General features: G+C 41.4%; 1 protein-coding gene across 2 annotated transcripts in view; it reads left to right on the top strand.

Annotated features, from left to right (window-relative positions):
* The window catches only part of LOC136436803 (irregular chiasm C-roughest protein-like), a 34,226-nt gene extending 9,831 nt beyond the window's left edge, over nucleotides 1-24,395 (top strand). Inside the window, exons 2-12 of one of the 2 annotated variants that reach the window (XM_066431136.1) lie at nucleotides 10,840-11,172; nucleotides 15,027-15,332; nucleotides 16,448-16,595; nucleotides 16,968-17,083; nucleotides 17,605-17,856; nucleotides 18,821-19,132; nucleotides 19,621-19,740; nucleotides 20,114-20,153; nucleotides 20,511-20,644; nucleotides 21,872-22,011; nucleotides 23,251-24,395. In XM_066431136.1, coding sequence (XP_066287233.1) covers nucleotides 10,840-11,172; nucleotides 15,027-15,332; nucleotides 16,448-16,595; nucleotides 16,968-17,083; nucleotides 17,605-17,856; nucleotides 18,821-19,132; nucleotides 19,621-19,740; nucleotides 20,114-20,153; nucleotides 20,511-20,644; nucleotides 21,872-22,011; nucleotides 23,251-23,304 — 1,955 coding nt within the window. In that variant the 3' untranslated portion in view covers nucleotides 23,305-24,395. The remainder of the gene's footprint in view (nucleotides 1-10,839; nucleotides 11,173-15,026; nucleotides 15,333-16,447; nucleotides 16,596-16,967; nucleotides 17,084-17,604; nucleotides 17,857-18,820; nucleotides 19,133-19,620; nucleotides 19,741-20,113; nucleotides 20,154-20,510; nucleotides 20,645-21,871; nucleotides 22,012-23,250) is intronic. The other variant, XM_066431146.1, reaches the window with a different exon arrangement.
* The last annotated feature ends 135 nt before the right edge of the window (nucleotides 24,396-24,530 follow it).

Here is a 24,530-nt window from a genome sequence, read left to right as displayed (position 1 = left end):
GCGGCCTTTTTACGGCGCCGCGGCTACACATCCTTAAAGGTTCATTTTTCTAACTTACTGCTGGAGAAGTGGCGCGGCAAATGGGACGAGAAATTTCTTCCAGGGTCTCAGTAAGTGCTGCGTTATATGTGGCAGTATATTGGAATGCCACAGCCATCAACTAGATCTCTCTCCCTCCCCGTAGCTATGCACACCGCCGAAACGGCAGCAATAATGCCCCGTGTACTCAGAAGATTAAACCCAAGGAAGAAGCCCTGGATGTGAATAACGGATGATTAAGATGCAATCTGACTTGCACTGACACCCTGGAGTCGAACATGAGTTAATTAAAGGCAACGCTGGTAATGACGTGCAGGTTCAGAGCCGCAGGCTTGTTATATTGAGACGTTATAAAGGCGTACGCGGGAAAATTAGATGAGGCGCTTCGGGCTTAAGCTTGTAACGTCTTCATGCATGTTGCACTTTGGCCCTAATGACTACAAATGTGGGATAGATCACCCACCGCCCGTATCGTCACCCCTAGTGCAGGTGCGTCACCTCTCTCAGCTGAACTTCAGCGTTATCGTCGCTAACATCCACCCTTATCGACTTTTCTCGGACAGTGATCGATTCCCGGCCGCAGCCGCAGGATTCTCCCCACATTATCGGAGGTGTTGGAGGCTGCCTTCACAGGCTGTTGACTCGACAAAATGTTCGGGGTGGCTAGAGCAGATCCCATTATTGGTGACACGAGACGAGCTGTACGATACTTCCCACTCACACCACTTAGTATGTTCGCAAGCTACAAGCACTTCATTGATTTAAAAGGGCTATGACCGACGTGTCCCCAAAGAAATCATACTGATTACGTGTAGTTTTACTAACGTTTTACAAATCTGTGGATTCTATTATTCTGTGACGTTTCCATTAACAGAGCCTTCCGCACTTCAACTTCCTGTGGAAATATTCTCTGTGCTATCTGTACTTGCAGCTGACTCATACACAAAGCAGAGCTTTCACGTACCGGCGCCTTTCAGAAACTGTAATCATTTCTTGTAATCACAAAGTGCTTGTTTTGATTGCCTTGGGCTCTCTCTCGCCCCCCCCCCAAGCTTTTAACACACACTTCAGCCACAGGTTCCTTATCTAGTTATTGCCGAACCAGGGAACCGTGTTCAATTTGACCCGAGCTAAGTGCAATGATGGCAGCACATTTGCCCAGCAGTCAACGGTAACAAATTAAAGTTTCCTCAGGATAGGGTCGGTAAAACCGGAAATAGGAAAAGGGGTGATATATCATATAGCCAGGCGCACATCTCATGCCTCATAGAATAGGAAGCCAGCTTATAATGGGCCGAATACCGGGGCGTATTTATGCACCATCCGTAATCTATGTGTACTGTCACCACGTGAGGTTATGTGATTCATTAACGGTCAGGAAAACAGCGGGGTAACATCACTAAAAGAACGAAAATAGCCAGGTGCACTGCGACGCCATTGTATGCAGCGCCATTTTGATTCATGAGCTTGACGACGGAAATTCCCATACGATATTATTAGGTTGGTTGGCGTGGCCCCTTTATGTGTAGGCGTCTATATGACCCATTATTTATCGCTCGAATATTCCGCAGTCATCGGAAATTTCCATTTCAGACTGAGAAGTTGAAGGATGCTTGAAGTGTAGATAATCTATGTATATAAATTCATCTCCTCAATTTTGAAATCCCCCAAGGTGCGACTTCCGTGCAAGTGCAGAGTTTCATTGAATGCAGAATGCACAGAAGGCAGTGGAAAGTATTCTGCATTTTGGGGTCACCTTGTAGTATTCAACGTAAAAGGTAGACTGGCAGGTCCTCCTGAGAGCATATGGTAATAAATGAATCTGCCACTCACTGACGTGAAGGTACGTCTGCACCACGCACCAGCGTCTCACTACTCATTTATCATATCACCAGCCTGTCACCAAAGAAGGGGGAGGGGGGGTTTCTATTCTTTGTAATCTCCGAGGAGAACTAAGTTTCCTGTATATTCACAAAACTGGACAGAAATGGTATAGGGTAGTCGTGCACACGTCGAGAATTTATTGTAATATCTCCAGATTGTCGCCAAGGAAGGGGGAGGGGGGGTTCTATACTTCGTAAACTCCGAAGAGAAGTTTCCTAACAAATTGGACAGAAACGGTATAGAGTTAGTCGTGTGCACATCACGGATTTATCATATCTCCAGCTTGTCGCCAAGGAAAGGTGGGAATGGGGTTTCTATTCTTCGTAAACTCCGAAGAGAACTAAGTTTCCTGTCTATTCCCAAAAACTGGACAGAAACGGTATAGGGTATTCGTGCACACGTCGCGAATTTATTGTAATATCTCCAGATTGTCGCCAAGGAAGGGAGAGGGGGGGTTTCTATTCTTCGCAAACTTCGAAGAGAACTAAGTTTCCTGTCATTGACAAAACTGGAAAAAAAACCGGTACATAGTAGTCGTGCACACGTCGCGAATTTATTGTAATATCTCCAGCTTGTCGTCAAAGAAGGGAGGAGGGGGGTTTCTATTCTTTATAAACTCCGAAGAGAACAAAGTTCCCTGTCTCTTTCCAAAAACTGGACAGAAATGGTATAGGGTATTCGTGCACACGTTTCGAGTTTATTGTAAAACCTCCAGCTGGTCGACAAGGAGGGGGAGGGGGGTTTATTCCAGGGCAAAACATTTTACAATCGCGACGCCATAGAAAGTCGTCTTTCACGAGCGACATGCGATGTTTTGTGGTTATTACTTCGCCATTATCGCAACTGTTCGTCTCGTCGAATGAGATGGGAGCCTGCTATCACAGTCTCGCAGACGCCATTTGACTTAATGAAGACCGGTCGTTGGCTATGCAAAGCAAGATGAGTCGCCGTTTTTGTAAGAGAACAAAGAGAACACGAGGAGTCTATCTAATTAACTTTACTACTCTAAATTCAATTATTGTCTCCCTGAGTACGAACCAATTCGTTCTGCGTGTGCTATTGTTGGCTCTGCGCATGTCTAAAGGCAAATTAAACTTAACAGTTTACCTTCCCATTTTGTGTATGCTGAGGCGATACGATATCCAACGTCTAGCGGTTAATCGGCTTAGGGCTTAATAAATGACATTGAATGCTTATCGCGTATACGAAAGCGATAATGGATGAGTGAAAGACATACAAACGGAAAGAAACTAAGAAAGATAAATATTTGTAAGACTCTGCGAATGAGTCTACGTGACATTGACATAACATCAAACAGCATGTTTCCATCTTATCATTTATATTTGGGATCTTGAACAACAGAAGACACATCACTTCAGCTTTCGAAGATTTATATGGAATCAAGTTCAGAAACATGCGACTGTCGATTGTATACAGTGATAAGGATAAGCATCAATTACAACTGGAAAAAATCAATTGGCTTTTATCATGATTTCTGTAACTGCTTTTTCAAGATTCAGTAGCACATATCCAGACTCAATACTTACCTGATGTATAATGGATCAAAACATGTTCTTACCCCTCTACCATTTCATTTATTCGGTTATTCGTTCATTTTGCATCAGTAGAACTTGCTTAGTGAAAAAGTTTCTCTCGAATTTCATGCTTGTGTAAAGATATGGACAATGTTTTAGTTCTCATAACCATTCAGTATTCGGTGGTAGATAATTATCTTGCCATACATTTATTCAGCGACGAAGATTATCCAAGACGCCCCGTCAACAAATAACATACATGCCGTAAAAAGAGATTTATCTACATTTAATTGTGTGTTGCTCTTTGACCAGTTATATGCGGTGAAGGTTTTATCATTCGTGCACAGTTCAATACCTAGACAAGGCGGCTAGCACTAAGTCCTTCCACCGTATCAGGGCAAGCCAGACCGCCTTCTACATTCCTTAAATGCACAGAAAAGATGGTTCTTTATCATACACAACAGGAACAGAACAGGTCAAACCGGTATTTAAAGCATTACAAGGATCTTAGTATCATACTGGTTACTAGCTGGACAAAAGCTGAGAGCAAAGAAGTTTCAAAACACTTCGATAACATATATCAGCACCTTATCTTCTTTACCTTCTTCGGGAAGGCGTAACACTGCAAATCTGTCTAGCATGTGATGTACTCTCACTGGTCGTACTTAAAGGAGAAAATACCGTTGCACGCAAGCGATAAAGGAGGCCGTTGTTCATATTTCATGACCACAGCAACAGCTCCTGACAGCCTTACAATCCTAGAGAGACCATGATTCACTGTTACCGGCTAACTACTGCCACCTTGTTTTTAGACAAAGGATTTATCTAGACTCCATTAAATGTCAAAGTGGGGCAAAGTTTGATCTTTCCCTAAAGCCTAACAAATTACCTGTCGAGAAGTTTGTCCCGGTAGGTGTGATGTTTTTTGTAGTGCCCTTAATCTTTACCGATGAAATATGCATTGTTTCTGCAAGGGACGTGGGAACAAGGTGCGTTTAATCTGCAAGACATCTCGGTTGTAGTTTAGGTCACGGTAGGCTCCAGACAAACGCGTCACGCATCCCCCTGAGCATACAGAAAATAATGAACACGTCTCGCGAGAGGTCATTAAGTCACTGCGCGCGATATTTCACCATCACAACAGATGGACGCGTCCTAAGTGTCCTGCAGGTAACCCGGAAAGTGTTTCATTACTCTTGTCGATAGCCGGTAGTTGAAGATACTGCAATAGCGTAGCTTTACTGTTATTAGTCAATGTGGCATTAGTAAACAATGTGGCATGTTTGAACCCAGTCTGTGCGAGCTACGCTATACTAACCCCAACCCTAACCCCTACCTCTAACCCTTGACCCTAACCCCTGACCCTAACTCTAACCCCTAACGCTAACCCCTTACACTAATTCCTAACTCTAACCCCTAACTCTAACCCCTGACCCTAACCCCTAACTCTACCCCTAACTCTAAACCCTGACCCTAACCCCTGACCCTAACCCCTAACTCTAACCCCTAACTCTGATCCCTAACCCTAAATCTTGCCCATAGCTCTAACTTCTAACCCTAAACGTTGACCCTGACTCAACCCCTTATGCCAGTAATATTGGAATCGTTAGAAAGAACTTCCAGCTTTATTACTGCTCTGGCACATTTCATCACAAGCACCAGTTTGTACAAGGACTGAATTCTAGAAGCATTGCCGATATTGCTCAAATCTTATATATAACGTAGATATGATAATTTTTCTCTGTTACTGAAAAATTATATACCAGAGCACTCTGCCCCCCCTCATTGGTGCATTACCGTGCTCAATCATGTTAAAAGGCAATATCAAGGACATACAAACTAGTGTACATCAAAAACATGCACGCTGTAACTAGTAAGGAAAGACACATACAATGTAGTCAACATCAAATAACCATGGACGCTGCAACTTGTAAGGAAACACACATTCAAAGTAGTTAACATCAAAAAAACATGTAGAAAATTCCCAGTGCAACAAAGTCTTTAATCCCAGTGCATCTGAGCAAATTTGGCAGAACCATATACAAGTTTCCCGAGTTACTCGATCGATTGAGTACTGCGGCAAGTTGGATTTCTCAGTCAGATCACGGATGCGCTTGTCAATCCCCTTGACCGATCTTACCGGACGCCCAATTAACATTCTATCGTCATGTCAATAGGTCATCTTATTACCCTTTAAATCACCTAGGCGTCCGGTCAATAGCGACTGTTTCAAGCGTTTTACCTTTAGGGGAAGACTTTGCTCATGTTGGTTATTTGTTAATACGTCTCTCCACGATCACGACGAGTAAGCTAATTGTACATCCTTGATGAGAATTCTCACCGAGTGGGAAAATCAGAGATTAACGTGGGTAGGAGATCCCTACTTCTATTAAGTATCGTATTATCCGTATCAGGCTCATACCAGTTTCCCCTTCCTTCCTTCCTACTCGCTCTACACGTTTTCCTGCACGTAACCTTTTGAATACACATGAGGCACTCGGTTTCTCTTTATTTCCCGGAGACACCCCCGCCCATTCCCCTGCGTACGGCGCGCATATTGTAGTATTACTCTGCTTAGGGCTAAATGGAGGGTCAAAGAGAGCAGATTTTTCAATAATCTCTTCAGGAATCCCCTTGGAATCTAAAAGTTTGCTGTTAACGAGTTTGCCAGACACATCACGTTCAAAAGTCCATAAAACACTACTCAATGACGGAGAAGCAGCATTATCATGGATGTATTTACGGAACGTTCTTGTATGTAAAGATGTATACCATAAAAACAGCAATCACTGTAAAAAACATGACTGCTTGGCAACTTTCCGGATGAGGGTTTTATGCTTATATTTTGCTAGAATTATGTCTATATTCGAGTTTTCGACACCATTTCGTACACTATCTAATCTGAAGGCACATTTACGGGTGACCTTTAGCGCTCCCGTCTTAGTGGCGAATTCCAATCTCCGAGTCTGATCAGTGACAACTCTTACAGCTCATGGATTTTACATGGAGAAGACGTATTAAGGTCTCCAGAATTGCGAAGATGCTCAATAATTCAACCTGCAGAGATCTGGCTTTAAAATACGGGCAGCAAATAATTAGAACGATCCCGTTTTGAAAAGCCAACCCCTAACTAGAAAAGAGAAACATGACTCTATGTTTTTATCATTGCATACCTTATCTAAATATTGACATAACATGTGATTTCGGTAACGGCAATTACAGGAAGCCAAATAACCATAGGTGCAATCGCAAACAGCATACTTTATATGGTTTCCTTAGTCACCGCCTGGGGTGCTTTTACACTATTGGCTATTTTGGTGTCACGGAACAGTTCCTTTAATCAACGAACTTGTGATGGTGCCAAGACACCCATTCACGCCCATAAAGTTACGCGCGAAGGGCTATTTTACTACCATGGAGCTGTAGCAAAGAAGACATAAAACTCTCATCGTACACGTGCTCCTTCGCTGATCAAATCACGAATGCATGTGTTATTTCCTGCATTAGAGCTCCTCTCTATTTATGGGGGACAAAATTTACCACCCTGAAGTTTCGATGTATGACAAGACAAAGTGTATGAACATATGATATTTCACCTTTTGTATGTGTAATTTGTAGATTGATACCTACAACACCTGGTGGAATACATATACGAACACGCCTAGAAATTGGTTTACTTGCACAAAGTTCTGCGGCAATATTTCATTTCTTCAAACTATTGATGTCCGTTGTGGCTGTCAACAAGGCTCTAGAGGCTGCTGTATCATGACCCATACTTGTCTCACAGGGATGGCTACAAAACTTATATTATCTGTCTACACCGAGAGGCAATGCATTCTTGATGAACCCTTACTGGAATCTTCTATCGACCTGCATTGCCTGCGCATGAATAGAACAGGTTAGACTACGGCGTGATTTGTGATATATGCACAACAGAAGATCACAACCACCGATATTAACTACCTTAAGTCATGGATATAATACCAACCTTATTCCTCAGTGTGTATCGATTTTTACGTTGAAGTTTATAGGACCATATAACACTTTGAGCCACTCTGGGGTTTATGGGCAATTTTAGCAACACTCCTTCCACTAAAATGCTATCCCGTAATTCTTTTTGGCCACAGAGTTGGGCAGTGGGTTAAGCCTCTACCGAGATGCCAAATTGCAGAAGAAAGAACTCAAAACCATCCCTCTTTGAATTATTGCAGTAAAGTATGTTACTTGACGTTGTTATGACTTTAAAAGATTGGCTGCAACGTATGCCCCATTACGCTCACTCTACAATAGTCCACGTGGCTCCAATCAGTTTTCCAATACAATTATTCAATGCATTGCTTCCTCATAAGTACAGTCCCTTGGGATAACATCAACTCGAGTATTGGTTTGTTTTAGAGCGTGATAGATCCAATGTGGTTATCAACATTGACTTCCACGTGGTCAACATGCTGTTAGTTGAATCTTATCGGCAGAACTTCGTGGCCAGTTTGTAGTTCTAACAAGGCATTCCATCTTGTTCAACTTTGCCTGTTGACCAGTATCTTCGAGTAAGTCAGTCTGAGTAGAAACAAATGACAACCATGTTTGGCGCACGTTTTTGAAGCCTCGACATTGATTTATTTGTAGGCAAAACACGACATACCCTGTTATCAGCAAAAACGCAGCCCTCAGTCAATGTAGTTATGATATCGACATAGACTATATGTTATTACAGGTCGAAAAACTATGTTTTTTCGTTCTCATAGCAAGTGATAAATATTATTTTTGCTAGTGTTTCATCCAGTCCCATTCTTTGAACCTTTGTGCCATTGCCTGTTGTATTGTTTGGAAGGTGCTGTGTGGCCAAGACATGCTAAGAATGCTAAGAGAACCAAATTCCCCGGATAACTGTTCTCTGTCTCTTTCATGCCATTTGAATCAAATCAAAACAAACTCACTTTATTTGTTTAGTAGCCCATGGTGTCTAAAGATTTTAACCCCCTCTCCCAGTATTTGTTAAGTCGATTACCGAATATATACACCGTCAGTGACACTACTGCCTTCTTATTAAATTATAAAAGGTTACTGATACGCATTCCTCATCATCTCATCTTCTTTTGCCACAGTGATAGCGAACGTCCCTTCCTATCAAATCTTCCCTCAGTCTACTGCCGTTTGAGTGGGAAGGAATCAACATGGAGCAAAATCACTACATGTTACACAAAGAACTTGTACCCTTCCCCGGTAGTTATAAAGTAGATTCCTAAGATATACACTAACAGTGGCATTATGGCCTTCTTATTAAAGGTTACTCTATCATGATATGCGTTCTTCAGAATCTCATCTTCTTTTGCCACAGTGATAGCGACCGTTCCTTCCTATCGAGTGGGGAGGAATCAACATGAAGCAAAATCCCTCTACATGTAACACAAATAACCAGTACCCTTCCCCTGCAGTTATAAAGTAGATTCCTAAGATATACACCAACAGTGCCACTAAAGCCTTCTTGCGAAAGGTTACTCTATCATGATATACATTCTTCATCATCTCATCTTCTTTTGCCACAGTGATAGCGACCGTCCCTTCCTATTGAATCTTCCCTTAGTTTACTGCCGTTTGGTCGTGAGTGCATGGGGAGGAATCAACTGGAGCAAAATCACTCTACATGTAACACAAAGAACTAGACTGTACTCTTCCCCTGTAGTTATAAAGAAGATTCCTAAGATATACACCAAAAGTGGCACTAAGGCCTTCTTATTATAGATTACTCTTTCATGATATAAATTCTTCATCATCTCATCTTCTTTTGCCACAGTGATAGCGACCGTCCCCTCCTATTGAATCTTCCCTCAGTTAACTGCCGTTTGGTCGTGAGTGCATGGGGAGGAATCAACTGGAGCAAAATCACCCTACATGTAACACAAAGAACTAGTACCCTTCCACTGCAGTTAAGTTGTAAAGTAGATTCTAAAGATATACACCATCAGTGGCATTATGGCCTTCTTAAAGGTTACTCTATCATGATATGCATCCTATGGAATCTTCCCTCATTCTACTGCCGTTTGAGTGGGGAGGAATCAACATGGAGCAAAATTACTCTACATGTAGCAAAAATAACTTGTACCCTTCCCCGGTAGTTATAAAGTAGATTCCTAAGATATACACAAACAGTGGCATTATGGCCTTCTTAAAGGTTACTCTATCATGATATGCATTCTTAAGTATCTCATCTTCTTTTGCCACAGTGATAGCGACCGTTCCTTCCTATCGAGTGGGGAGGAATCAACATGAAGCAAAATCCCTCTACATGTAACACAAATAACCAGTACCCTTCCCCTGCAGTTATAAAGTAGATTCCTAAGATATACACCAACAGTGCCACTAAAGCCTTCTTGCGAAAGGTTACTCTATCATGATATACATTCTTCATCATCTCATCTTCTTTTGCCACAGTGATAGCGACCGTCCCTTCCTATTGAATCTTCCCTTAGTTTACTGCCGTTTGGTCGTGAGTGCATGGGGAGGAATCAACTGGAGCAAAATCACTCTACATGTAACACAAAGAACTAGACTGTACTCTTCCCCTGTAGTTATAAAGAAGATTCCTAAGATATACACCAAAAGTGGCACAAAGGCCTTCTTATTATAGATTACTCTTTCATGATATAAATTCTTCATCATCTCATCTTCTTTTGCCACAGTGATAGCGACCGTCCCCTCCTATTGAATCTTCCCTCAGTTAACTGCCGTTTGGTCGTGAGTGCATGGGGAGGAATCAACTGGAGCAAAATCACTCTACGTGTAACACAAAGAACTAGTACCCTTCCACTGCAGTCTTAAAGTAGATTCTACAGATATACACCAACATTGGCACTAAGGCCTTCTTATTAAAGGTTATTCTGGCATGTATTCTTTAGAATCTCATCTTCTTTCGCCACAGTGATAGCGACCGTCCCTTCCTATCGAAGCTTCCCCCAGTCTACTGCCGTTTGACTGGGGAGGAATCAACATGAAGAAAAAACACTCTACATATTACACAAAGAACTAGTACCCTTCCACCGCAGTTTTAAAGTAGATTCTACAGATATTCACCAAGTGGTACTATGGCCTTCTTAAAGGTTACTCTATAATATGTGTTCTTCATCATATCATATTCTTTTGCCATAGTGATAGCGACCTTCCCCTCCTATCAAAGCTTCCTCCAGTCTACTGCCGTTTGAGTGGGGAGGAATCAACATGGAGCAAAATCACTCTACATGTAACACACAGAACTAGGACTCTTCCCCTGCAGTTGTAAAGTAGGTTCTTAAGATATACACCAAGAGTAGCACCACGACCTTCTTATTAAATGCTACTCTATGATATGTATTCTTCATAATAATCTCATCTTCTTTTGCTACAGTGATAGCGACCGTCCCTTCCTATCGAAGCTTCCCCCAGTCTACTGCCGTCCGGGTGGGGAGGAGTGTGACCTTGACCTGTGCTTTTGACGGCCTCTCTCCAAACGACGTAGTCAACTGGCACTGGTACAATCCGGAAACGGAGGCCAAACTCCACCACATCTCTTCCGGCAGCAACGTGGCTCCGGAGTTTCCGCGCTTCTCGGTCGTAGGGAACAGTCAGAGCGGGGAGTTCAACCTCCTCGTACGAAACGCTCACTCGGAAGATGAAGGAAACTACCGATGCAGCGTCTTCTCGGTGAGGGAAACCAAAGATGCCAAGTTAACAGTGATTGGTAAGTACGAAAGTAGCTCAGCAGTAAAGCATATTAAGAATAATTTCAAATAAAGTGATAAACCTTCCCAACATGATTTGAGTTACACTTGCGTACAATCACTTTGACAACTTTGACATGTTCACCCGTTTTTTTCCTGTTGATGTACTATACTAGTAATGATTCTTTCTGCCAGTTAATTTTAGTGACTCTAAAGAAGAGTGATGGATGTCACTCGAAACTTCCGGACATAAATCTCCGAATTTTTCCAGTTGTAGAGTTTTAACTGTCTTTATAAAGTGACGAATCAAACAGATAAATTGCAATGATATCAGTTTATAGGACAAAGCTTATCATATGTTATCTATAACTCACATAAAATGACATTTTCCATCAAGTATTTGGGAACAGTTTGCTATCTGTATTCAACGAGGGTGTCGCATTTAAAATGGACGAAATGATACTCGAATGCATCATCTGCACACGCGATAACGTATCATCCCAGCAACATTCAGTTCTTTGAAAGTTGTAAATTATTGCTTAATAAAGCACAGATGGCCACGATAGAAGCATACCCTGAGGCGGTCGCTATCGTTCACACGTATGACCTACTTATCTGGTAAAATCGCCCAGAGAAGGCCTGATTTTCCTTTGATAGCGTATTCACGGCAGTACATTCATTGCGCGTTCCGCTGTTGATAACATCAACCCCACGTTGCTGCGGGCGATCATCTGTCAGAGCATGGACGAATGAAGCTCTGTATAGATTAAGTGAGATTCTCCACGCCTTTAAAGGGTCTTGGTCTTTTCACTGCATCCACTAATCCTCCTGATACTATAATTCTTGTCCCAGTGCAACCACTGATTGGCGCTTCGGGAAAATAACAAAGGACCAACCTTGTATACTCCGCTTAAAAATGGCCACTTCTAACTCTGTAGAGAAAGAGGGAAGTGTCATAAAAGGGGAATTCTACCGTCGATACAGCCACTAATTGCTGCAAAGGGAAAACACAAACTACCAGGCCTATCTTGTCTGCGTAAAACTGCCGATTTAAAGGAGGAGGGAAGACGCACTATCAAAGTGGCTGTGTGATTGATGCACATTACAAACTATAGTGACGCCATTATTTTCAAAGTTGGACCAGATACGGAATGAATGCGTTGATAAAACTGCAGGCAACTGAGCGAAGCTGTGACAAATATCCTGTCTAGAACGCCATCGCTCAAGCTGCCACTGCTACAAAAAACTTTGGACCTTCTCTGACACTTCCTAAAACCGTCTTCTAGAAGCGTCTGCCTGTGTTGATGAGATCACGTACAGCAACTGACTTCAGCTTCATTGAATATCCCTGGCACCATTAAGTTGCATTCAAAACGTATATTCCCCGTCAGAATCGTGAGCTCTTTTATAGTTAGGTCTCAGCGTTGAAACGAGAAAGAGTTCCATTTGAAAGAAATACAAGCGAGCAAAATTCAAAGAATTCTAAATGTTAATGAGAAAGCCTAACCTTCACCTTGGAATTGAGGTTTCGTGACTTCCATCATCATCCTTCGTCTCCCGAGGGTTTTACAAAAGTTAGCATACAAGTTTTGTCAAGGACTGTACGTGTATGAAAACTACACTCGTAAAAGAATATGTGACACTATAATCACACAAAAACCTTGGTAGATTCTTTCAACACCTTTTTTGCATTTCAATTAAGGTTATTAAAATCAACCTTGCAGCGTTACATGAAAGCTGAATCGTCCTGAATTTAACACAAAAAGTGCTGTACACGAGTAACATCCACAATTGAATCAAAAACACGACGACACTATCCACACAAAGCTAAGAGCGAAAGTCACTTGTCTAGAATGTAAATTAACAGTGTCAGTGTTCCTGGCTTGCCTTGTTATACAGGTGTATGGCCTGGTGGAGGAACGAGTTTTTAAGTCTTTGTGTACGGACTACTGGCACTATAATGGCCGTATGTACTATTACAAGCTACCGTTATATCTGAGAGGCTAGGCGGAGAGTAAGAAATGGTCGTACCCATTGCCGCCTAAATCATACACATTATCATATGCTTCTTGAACAAATACCGTAACGATTGTAGATTATTCTATTACAATGAATATGTATTACATCTGAATGCCAGTGGTGGGTATATGTGTGTACGTGGGGGAGGGGGGCAGGCCGTATCCATTGTCATTCTTCAAACACAGATCCATGAGCGAGCAAGAATGAAGAGCTTTCTAGACTACGTTCATCGGTTCTCCAATCCAGTTCGATCGACTTTAAGGCTACTTTCTAGCAGTTATCGAGAGAAATACTGATTTACGTCGTCGGCTCCATGTTGATATCGTTAAGCTATGTCAATAAAACACTCACTTTAGCTCCAATAAGCACAAAGTTTCCCATTTTGGCCGTTATCGACCGAAGGAAATCTTGTTATTATAGGTAATACGGACTGTACGACTTCGAGACATGAACATCAATTATACTAAGAGCTGTCTATATTGCTAGACAAGCTGAGGTTTCATACTTTAAAAAAGGCCGACAACAGTGCGGTATTTTTATGATATAAGTCTTGCTAAACAGTTATGAAAGGTAACGAATACTTGGTTCATAATATTGAGTGGTCTTCTGGCAAACACTTTTGTTTAAAAGAAAAACGCTTGCCCCCTTATCGAAAACTGATACAGGCCACATGCCGGTAGAATGGTCGCAGAAGTTGAGTTTAAAAGAGACGCGGGCCATAATACAACTGATTCATGCCCATTGACCGAGCAGTAATGCTGACAAATGTAATTTCGCGGTAGGACCATCTGTCTGCTGGTCTCAGTACCATCAAGTGAATGCACACCACGTAGGACGTGAAGCCAGGATCAGTATGAATGATACACTTAAAAGCCAAACATATTGGACACTACTAGCGTGGCAATAGCATTATTGATCATCTTCATGGCTCGTTCATCTGAATTTCTGACGAAAAAAATTGACGTATGTGGCAAGTGAGATGTTTTTTTGCATTGTAATTCTGAAAAATGCATTTATCCTTTCATATTGATTATTTTCACTGACATTTAGAACGACTAGCCTAGTCAGACATTGGAAATACAGAATTTAAGCCGTAATGTGGTTTTATTTATAATAACCTGTATGTATAGTATCATATACAACATACGAGCGGCAGAATCGAGAATGTCAGAACAAAATGCCATTATCCATTACACGAAGCATGTAGCGCTAAATGTATATGATACAACATTTTTTTTCTGTGCACATAATACAATCATATTTCAACAGGCGAAGCCCGGGGGATATTTTACCTGTGTGATATCTAGCTATAATGCATCATTTTCTGACATAATACTCCTCCCGCTGTATTTTAAAGAAAAATATATATCAAATGCTTCTTGTTGGTCTCATGATAAGCAAAATTGATGACGTGAAAGTTTTTAGTCATCTTGATTCTTTCCCCGTTTGCATCTGAACTTGCTTTCAAGGTCAAAAATGTTTCTTTTTCTTCATCTCAACAAAATCATCATGACAAGTCGAATTAAACGTACCAGAATAATTCATGTCGGGGGACGCTGACTTGGCAACTAGATGCATATCTACATAATGGGGATAATCATGTGTGGAGCCAATCTGTTGATATGATAGAAGATTAATATTGAGTCAATGTCTATCAACGTCATCAGATTTGGGGTATTATGTGAGAGTTAAATGCTAGAACCAAAACTCAATCATCTGCTTGGTAGTCCTTGATGCCCACTTATTAGCTCAAGTATTCTGTTTTGCTCTTAAACGCTGTGAGGAATAAGTAAGGATGCTAACTTTCTTTGAAACGTTGTATAACGTATGATGACATTTGTATTTTCTATGATAGTTCCTCCACCAAAGGCCCCGACCATCTTTGGTGACCTAACACCCCGCACGGTAGGACAGGGCCTGGCCCTCACGTGCACCTCGGAAGGTGGGCGTCCTTTACCGCAGCTTCACTGGTTCAACGGGACGAGACTCCACGTCATCCCTGCCGCCTCGCAGAATACAGACAATCAAAAGGTTTCCTTGGACCTGGTGATACCATTCTTGACAAGATGGGACAACGGCGCGAGACTAACGTGCTCGGCAGACCAAGGTTTCCCTGGAGTAATCACGCCACAAAACACATCTACCCGGATCAAAGTGTTGTGTGAGTAAATCCCAGTTGATGGCTTGTCCTTGAAACATTTCGTGTTGTAGAATTGGACCTGACAAAATGATATACGATCTTCTCAGGCTTTTATAGCCTAGCTAAATGCAGCTGTATAAACTTGCTATCTCGCATCAGAAACAGTGCAACCATGCAGCTTGATACATGTACAATGTCGTGAATGGTAGCAGGGGTGCTTACGTTGATGAGTATCATTGCCAGTTCCTCGTTGGGGAAGGTATGAAGTTTTGATAAGATTACATTTTCACTGATACCATCAATGCATGGTAGGCTGGTAATGTAGACTTATCTAAAGTGAGGATGTTGGATGATAGGGATATGCGCATGCTGCCGTGGTCGGCGAAGGCCCGTACTGGGGAGTTTTCACATGAAATATCAAGTCTGTAAAGTTAAATATATTGCAAACTTTGCTTTCTTAGATTTCAGTCAAAGTTTTGGTCATGTGATGGGGCTTGGACGCATTAGATCAATTTCTTTTAAAGACGGCTGATCCACCAATATGTATCTCCCCTCAGATCTTTATCTGTGTCTGATATATAGCCGGTATAAACGCCAGCTTTGCAGGCACGCTGAACGACCTATAACAACCGGTGCAATGGTATAGTTGGTAGAGTGTTCTCCTTGCACACAGTAGGTCATGAGTTCGATCCCCGACCGGGCCCTACCAAAGATTTTAAAAATGGTACATGCTGCTTTCTCTGCTCATCACTCAGAATTTGGAAAAGAGTATGTATTAAAGACACACTACTACCAGCCGGCTAGCCCCCTGCTGTAGTTACTTGCACACATATGTGGCTATGGAAATGGAGATTGGCGCCACCCCTATGCGTCTTATCAAGATGCCTGGGTCACTTTAACTTTAGCCTGTCAGACCTAACCCTTTTGGCTTGTTTCGAAACAGAAGATGTGTTTGTATTGTATCTATTATCAGTGAAATAAGTCATTACACTGGGTCAGCCAAAGCAGATCTGGCACAAGTACAGACAAACGCATTGCAACTTAACCTACAATGTGTACTTAGCCCAGTACATAACCTACAAATAATGTATGAAGAACACATTGACATGATGTGACTGAACATGCTTGTATTGCAGATCCACCAGTTGTCAGGGTTCCAAAGATGACCATCAGCGTTTCCGAGGGTGGAATGGCGAACCTGTCATGTTCGATAGACAGCAATCCGCCGTCTATTGTCATCTGGAGGAAAATCTCGGGAAGTTTGCCAACTTACAGCGAAACTAGGTCAGCTGCTGAAAGTTCAGGCGAACTCAATTAATACTTAGTTATTGATCTCTTTATTGATTTATATATGAGTGAATCAATGATTGTGCAGATAATGCAAGGAAGGCTTCCATGATACAACAGTATACACCATTGCAATATATTTGCATCTTTAATTGGGTACAAATCTCACGAAGTATTAGATCAAATTGTTTTTAATATCAACACTGGCTATAACCTCATAAATCTGTAGCAACTGCTGTATCAGCTATATTTCTGGCTCTCTCTCATTGTACGTACGCTGAAATAATTTGATAAGTCGATAGATAAATCTGTGATGACATCTTCTGGTAAAGTCATTTTCTGATATGATTTTTTCCCTTTAAACTTCAGGGGTGGCAGTTTAGTCATAACGAACGTTTCCAGTTCAGACAAAGGGATTTACCAATGCACTGCACAAAACGACGTCCAACCAGACGGCTTAGGAACAGTAACGCTGGACGTCATTTGTAAGTACGAACAGATTAAACCATGAAAATTCTAAAATAAGATTTATTCTTGTATTCTACTCTCTTTTATGTGACAGTTGCGTTAAAAACCTTTACATGGCAACATCTCCTTTGATGTACTAACTTCATCATAACGTTTTATTCCAAGTTCATGCCCGATGGCTAATTGCAAGTACATTGTAAAAGTATTGGCAAACATACATGTGACACTGAACTGTGATTGACACTACTGTAACAATAGAATACTTAATTCTCTTCTTCGCAAGCTCAGAAGAGAACTAAGTTTCCCGTCTATTTCATAGACAAATATACACACAATTGGGGTAGTGAGCTCACCGTCACGATATTTTAGTGAAGGCTATATCTAGACAAGCTGAGTTTGACGTCTTTTTTTGAGGCAGTGGAAGACAAAAAGCCTCACTTAATAGATACATCTTGAATTCGAAATGAATAACCTTGTAATGTCAGATCCGTGCATCTGTATTGCACACCGAAGCTGAATTTCTTCATCTGAATTTCAGATGCGCCGTTGATTAAACCTTTCGAAAAGGAGATCAGCGTAATGCACGGAAAGGATCTTTATTCATTAACCTGTCAAGTAGAGGGAAACCCAGCTCCACGCGTCAGATGGAGGAGAAAGGACGTTAAGATCTACTTTAACAACCCTCTGACGTTCTCTAAGGTCGGGTATCTGGAGGAGGGATTTTACGAGTGCGTCGCATCGAGTCGTGGATTTCCAGAAGTGACTCGAGAAACGTATCTAAACGTTATAGGTAGGTACTAGCTGTAGCTCCCCTCTCACTGGACCCGCGGCACGCTGGCGGCTTCGCTGCGGCCGATCGAATTGACAAAGCACTCAACGAATTTCATCGACAAAAAACTAATCTTTTTAAGCTTTGTGTGTTTTGCTGTCTTTTTGGTCATACTTGTACGTTAGTAATGATATTCCCATTATAAAGGCAAGGGTAACACAGATCCAATTTAGGACGCAGCGAAGCCGCCGCAGTGAGAGGGGGGCTTCAGGAATTGACAATCAAATCAAAACTTCTTGCGTGCATGGATATCGCTGATATTAATATGTGTCGTGTATAATTCAGTGTGATATAATCTATGCCTCGTGGCAGTGTTACTAAGGCGTGATCTGTTAAGTAGGAAGTGACATGTCCATGACAGCTTCAAGAGAAGGGTGAGATGTTCTTGACTGTTTGAGGATTTGTCAAGCTTAGCGCAAGCTTAAACCCAAACAGGTGCTTATCTGAAAGAACATGTTTTCACGATGACAAGAACGAATCTGCCCGTCAAATCTTCAACATAGTTCTTGGTAAGATATTTCATAGAGTATTACTATGATGATTATGTGGAAGCATTACCCGCCAAATTGGGCAGCTAGACATGGAATTTTCCAGGTACAATATGAGTTGCGTTTGTAATGTTAGTCATGTAATCATCGCTTATAGGAACACGAGGCATTATATGACATTACTATTTGTTTTCCACTAGTATTTTGCAAATTACGACATTGTTGGGTTTTTTTTTACTTTACAGCAGCGTGATTTCCAATACTAGTACTTTTTGGAAATGAACGAAAATTGATGCGTGCGCAAATGCCATCCATATGATCAATTCATACATTTTAAGTATGGGTCTTCCATATTAAGGGAATGTGAATTCACTATACGCCCTTGCAAAATCTCAAGGTTTAAAATAGCGTTCTTTGTACCCCCAAACCCCTCTAAGGCAGACCCGACGTCTTGAGTGAGTCGTCCACTGTAGCCGTGACGGGCGGTGACACGGTGAAACTATCCTGCACTATCGCCTCCGACCCTCCCCCTACAGACATCAGTTGGGTCTACAGAGGTCCTACGGGAGAGGAGAGGAGGTATCGCGGCGGCAGGATGGATGATGTAGAGGTCAAGACGATGGTTGAGGACAGGATACGGACAGAGTTAACTATAGCATCTGCCACCAACGCCAACGTTGGGGATTACCTTTGTAAAGCGCAAAACATGTTCGGGTCAGATCAGCAAGAGTTTAGGGTAGAGGTTACAGGTGGGTAAAATACTTGTTTTCTTCTGTCTAACATTGTAAACACCGCATTAATTATCTCTATACATGGAGGGGGGGAGGTTAACTTTCAGAAATTCCTGTCACGTGTTTGGCTATGTGAAGTGGAGGGGTTGCAAATATCTAGTACATAAATACACTTCTTTAAGTTCGCAAAGCATTGCAGTTCAAACAGTCCACATTAACTATATCTGTGTAGAATTCCCAAATCATACAACAGTAAGGTATACAAATAACTGGTTTCCATTGTAAATGCAAATGATACTTATTTTTACTTTTGGGACCGCATCTGCAAGCAGCGACACCTATGGCTGCAGTGCATAATGAACCACTCAGGATTGCCCTGATGAGGAAGGTGACAGACGTTCATTAAAACGTCTGCTGTATCCAAACTTGTTTGTGTAAACATAGTATTTTCATCCTGTACGATGTGATGTATTGTTCTGTAAGATAACTGTTATATAACGTTACAGCATCCCAGATGGTGGTTGTTGCCGTTATAGCGGGGTCTGCTACTATCGGCATGTTACTGGCCATCCTTACGGCGATCTGTATCGGGCTACGGAAAGGGTGGATAGGCCGGGACAAGAAAGGTATCAACTTAATCAATAGATTTGCTCGTCATGTACAAGCTACGTAAAAGCTACTGTGACGTGTTGTGAATGGTATAGTTAACATGTCGGTGTTATTTTTGTGTGTTAGGTACCCCTTCCCTTAGTTAAGTCTTACGACATACTGTTTGCTCTTAAGTTCCAAAGAATTGCAGGAGCCGTCTATCACGGAAGGTGGCACTATATTAGAAAGTCTTTGGGTGTGTTTTTACTATTTTCACAGTCGTTTCATAGTTACTGTGTGAAATACACTTCTCAATGCCACAATGAGTTTGATTACAATATATACCCCATCAGATTTGACAAGAGAATATGATTTTGTAATGTTTAAAATTGCTCCTTGTACACACGTCAGGAAGAGAACACAGTGAAGCCAGGGAAGACATAGACAATGGGTGAGCTCCCTACAGATTTTTGAACGAGAAATAAAGTAGCAAAGAAATTAGGACAACAACGTTTTCAGTTTTACTAATTTAAGTTTTAAACATTGATTGATACGTCGATATTCCTTTATAAGCGTTAGCATTTAAACCAAAACCGTCCTCAACCCATGTAATGCTGTACAGTTGAAGAATGAAATATCGTCAGCTCAAGTTTCTTTCCTTATAGAATATATTTAACCCTCTTATCATCCTAGTATCTATATCCTAGTGTACTACAAACTTCTAGATCATAATCATGAAAAAAAACAGTAGCTTCGCTATATTATCGTAGACATCTTAATATCTTCTTGGTCCATGCTAATACTGCAGCGTCAGACATAAAGACGAAAAAGAGAGGACTGTGATAGAGCTACAGCATATCAAGAACAAAGCGCCGAGACCCCGCCCTCCCCCCAAAGTGGACAGGGACGTTAACCCATATTCCATAGGACTGACTTACTCCCGTAAGTACGTCACAGCCACGTCATAGCTACGTCACAAAACCACAGTTTCACGTAACTTAGTTTCCCTGTTAGAAGGGGCTCATGTCATCTAATCAGCGATAATCAGATACGGTTTTGTTACGATTTTACATTACCCTTCAGTTGTAACCAGGTTAGTAGCCGATCAGACTCCAAATGGGAAATCTAAAAGGCAGATCATTTACAGAGCTCATAGTAGTTAGCGTGCTATTTTTGCACAAGAGAGCCTTATCATGTTCATGCGGAATGAAATCTTTTTCCAGTCCGTATCTAGTTTTCAGTATAATGGATGAAGTAGATGGAGTCCATGCTCACCAAGGTGGGTTGCAGATCTAAAATGGCGACATATCGACGATGCAGGAAATGATTTTTAAGGGTTCAATATTCATAGATGGTGCCTTGCAGATATACCTACCTACCTAGTCCCCAGTTATAAGGATTCGGACCAAGAACAGTTATGGGACTTATGCTGAGGAAGGCATGCTGATAATCATACATTTTTTCACATAAGGACTGAACTTCGTAAGCGTCTCCAAGTTATCAACGGAACATTTCATCAAAACCACACTATATATATGCACATATCAGTTGGAGTGTTATTTACTATTCAAGCCTAGTATGATAGTAAGAGAAGTACTCAAGAAACCATGATCTACAAGTAGATATCAATGTACGTAATGCATGTGGATGGGTTTTTTTTTCAAACTTTTTCATAGAAAAGTTTAAAAAATACGATGTTTTTTCAAGTTCCAAATCTTCGTCTATTACTATGCCTATGTCTATTACAGCTAGACTGGCAGTACTAACATTTCATCTCACAGACTACTAATGTTAACAACACATGACATTCCTGTATCGGCTTTCCCGTCTGAAATTTTACCTTCTCCATTTCAGCATTGCATTGGTGATGCAAAGGTTACAAGATCGTTGTTGCCTATTACCTTAAAAGAGAGAATGGTCTGCACTTAATAACGGGCTCTGTTCCCGGAATTGAGTGCAACAGCCTTGAAGTCTCTGCGGCGCACATGATTGATTCTCTACCAAATAAGAGCGGTGGGCGAAACGAGTTACTAGGAGCTTAGATCAAAGGCTTGTCCAAGAACGTGAGATCCATGTTTCAGTCCGCTGCACTCAGAATGTCAGAAGTCATGATGAACAGGGGTGAGTAATTAATCCGTTCAATGTTGCTTTCGTACCGTTTCTAAATAGACCTGTCGGAGCCAGCACCGGCGTATTCGACCGTGGATACGGCGAGAATACGACGTCAAGATGAGACGTATACGTACAGTCCACGTCGGAGCCCGTATCGGGACCATGTAGAGGAGCTAAGAGGTGCCGTTCCGAAATCGGTAAGGACTGATGTAAATGGACCAGGTGTCACCAATTCGTGAGGAAAATGGCAGATTCCTTTTTGCCTGAAAGCATTTTTTATATCATAGCGAAGAGGGCAGATTTTTTTGTTTCCTCAAAGCTTTATTCATATCATAGCGAGAAGGGTAGTTTTTTGGGTTTCCTAAAAGCATTTTTCATATCATAGCAAAGAGGGCAGATCTTTTTGTTTCCTCAAAGTATTTTTCATATCATAGCGAAGAGGGCAGATTTTTTTGTTTCCTAAAAGCATGTTTCATATCATAGCGAAGAGAGCAAATTTTTTTGTTTCCTCAAAACATTTTTCATATCATAGCGCAGAGGGCAGATTTGTTTGTTTCCTAAAAGCATTTTTCATATCATAGCGAAAAGGGCAGATTTTTTTGTTTCCTCAAAGCATTTTTCATATCACAATCAAGCTTTTTTGACACAACAAAAACTACCGCGATTTTCGTACAGTCAAGTACAAACTACAAATTAGAAATACAAAATACATGTCAAGATTCTACTCACTAAACAAAATGAGCACAATAATACCAAAACATTTTCACCAGCATCTGTTGATGCAAAAAAATACAATATTACTTCCAGGTGCAAAAAGAGTTAATCATGGTTGTAAAATTCAGCCATTTTGCCTAAAAGCGCACTTAACGGGCTTTGCTAACGCGCAACTGTTGAAAAGTGATAACATATCGCGTTTTATGGTAAAAAATATTGATGATTATGCCGTAGGTAAAACTGAGTACCCCATAAGTAGATGCTCACCGAAAAGCACGAACCATTGATGCTCGACTAAGCTGCGAAACGCCGGCATTGTGAATGATCTGTAGCACGTTGCCTCGGGGGAACACGGGTCAAATTTCCTGCAGAAAGTTGTAAATCTATATTAATCGGGCTGTACCTAATGTCAAACAGATGTACCATACATTTGGATTATCGTTGAAAAGGTGCAGCATCCTGATCTATTTACGAGTAGCGAGGTGCATGAACAATCATCTAAAGACTGTACAAATTGAACAGCATCAGTACAGGATTTGCACATGTCGTCTTTCGCTCCTGTCCAAAGGACTAACAGGTTCATCAAATGGTTAAGCTGTCGGGCCTAGAAGAGCCGTAAGCGTTTGGAAGTACGCCAAAATCACGCAAATGGATACTCACGACTATCACACATAACACCCTTCCTGCTTATGTTCTGACCTCTTGCCTTACTACCTTCGCAGAGCAAATACTATAATCCACCGGAACCCATTTGGAGGATGCCGGAAGAAACCTGAAGTACGCTGATTTCAGTCCAACGATTCATCAAGCCATAGAGAAACGACAGTCAAGTTCTCGGACAACTGACCAAGCTGCTGCCCTAGCAACCTGGCTTTATTCACTTCAGAGACCACGACGACGGGAATGTATGGCGTTCAGCTGATGCACGGTCCTTATCTCTAGACTTGAGACTCACCAAAGACTACTTCTTCCGCTCGTTGTGAAATAGACGTCTGACGATTTGGTTGAACGGGTAACACCCTCACTCAATGATTCTTGGATATTCTACATGTAACACACGGACCCGGCTGTCGTGAAAAGAACAAAGAAGTCCATCCCACCCAATGGGAATGTGCACACATTGGATCGACGGGACAAAGGAATTGTATCATCTAGCGTGACATTTCTATGTTTCATTTCTGTTGCTACAAGGAGCGAAGGAAACCGTTTTAACCCAACATGCCGTTTTCTTTTATGACCAGACACACTGAGTGCACATCTGAAGTCCCTATTGCTGCTAAGAGTGTGTCAAACTAGGTACAAAGAAAACTTTAATATTTGTATTTCTTTAGATGTATAGGAAAGTAAAATATTCCATCCTTCTGTATCTTATCTAATTTTCATTTCAAAATCTCATAGTCGGATTATCAATAATTTCTTTGTAATAAAAATGGATAGAACGTGTTATTGCATTGATCTTTGCTTGAAACTAGCTAGCGGGGCATGGACTGCCAAAATTGGCCAGAAATTCACCTCAATACATACCAAGTCCTTACCACAATTGGTATGACTTAGTATGGTTAACCCATGCTGCGGTGCAGAAATGCCAAAACACATAACTGGAATTATTCATTGTATACAGGTGCGGGCTATCTGTTTTATGACTTTACCTCGTACAAAAAAATAAGTTCCTTGTACGGAGCGTACAGAATATGTGTCACCCTGATATCAAACCCACGCCGTGGTTGGAAACAAGTAGTCTTTTTTATATCTAATATTATAACAGCTGTTTATATATACTGTGTGGTGAGATAACATCGTAGATTATCAAATATGGCTTATGACATGTTTAATAAAACAGAATAGCTAATAGAGAAAGTACTTTTTATATTTGAGTTTGACTTCAGTGTCGTCTTTGCCTGTGAAATCTAAAGCCCCCCTCTCACTGGACCCGCGGCACGCTGGCGGCGTCGCTGCGTCCTAACTGGATTTGTGTTACCCTTGACTTTACAAGGGGAATATC

This window comes from Branchiostoma lanceolatum, chromosome 1 (genome assembly GCF_035083965.1).
Source record: "Branchiostoma lanceolatum isolate klBraLanc5 chromosome 1, klBraLanc5.hap2, whole genome shotgun sequence".
Lineage (NCBI taxonomy): Eukaryota > Metazoa > Chordata > Leptocardii > Amphioxiformes > Branchiostomatidae > Branchiostoma > Branchiostoma lanceolatum.
Note: the sequence above shows the minus strand (reverse complement) of the source record. Positions and strands in the feature narration are given on the sequence as shown.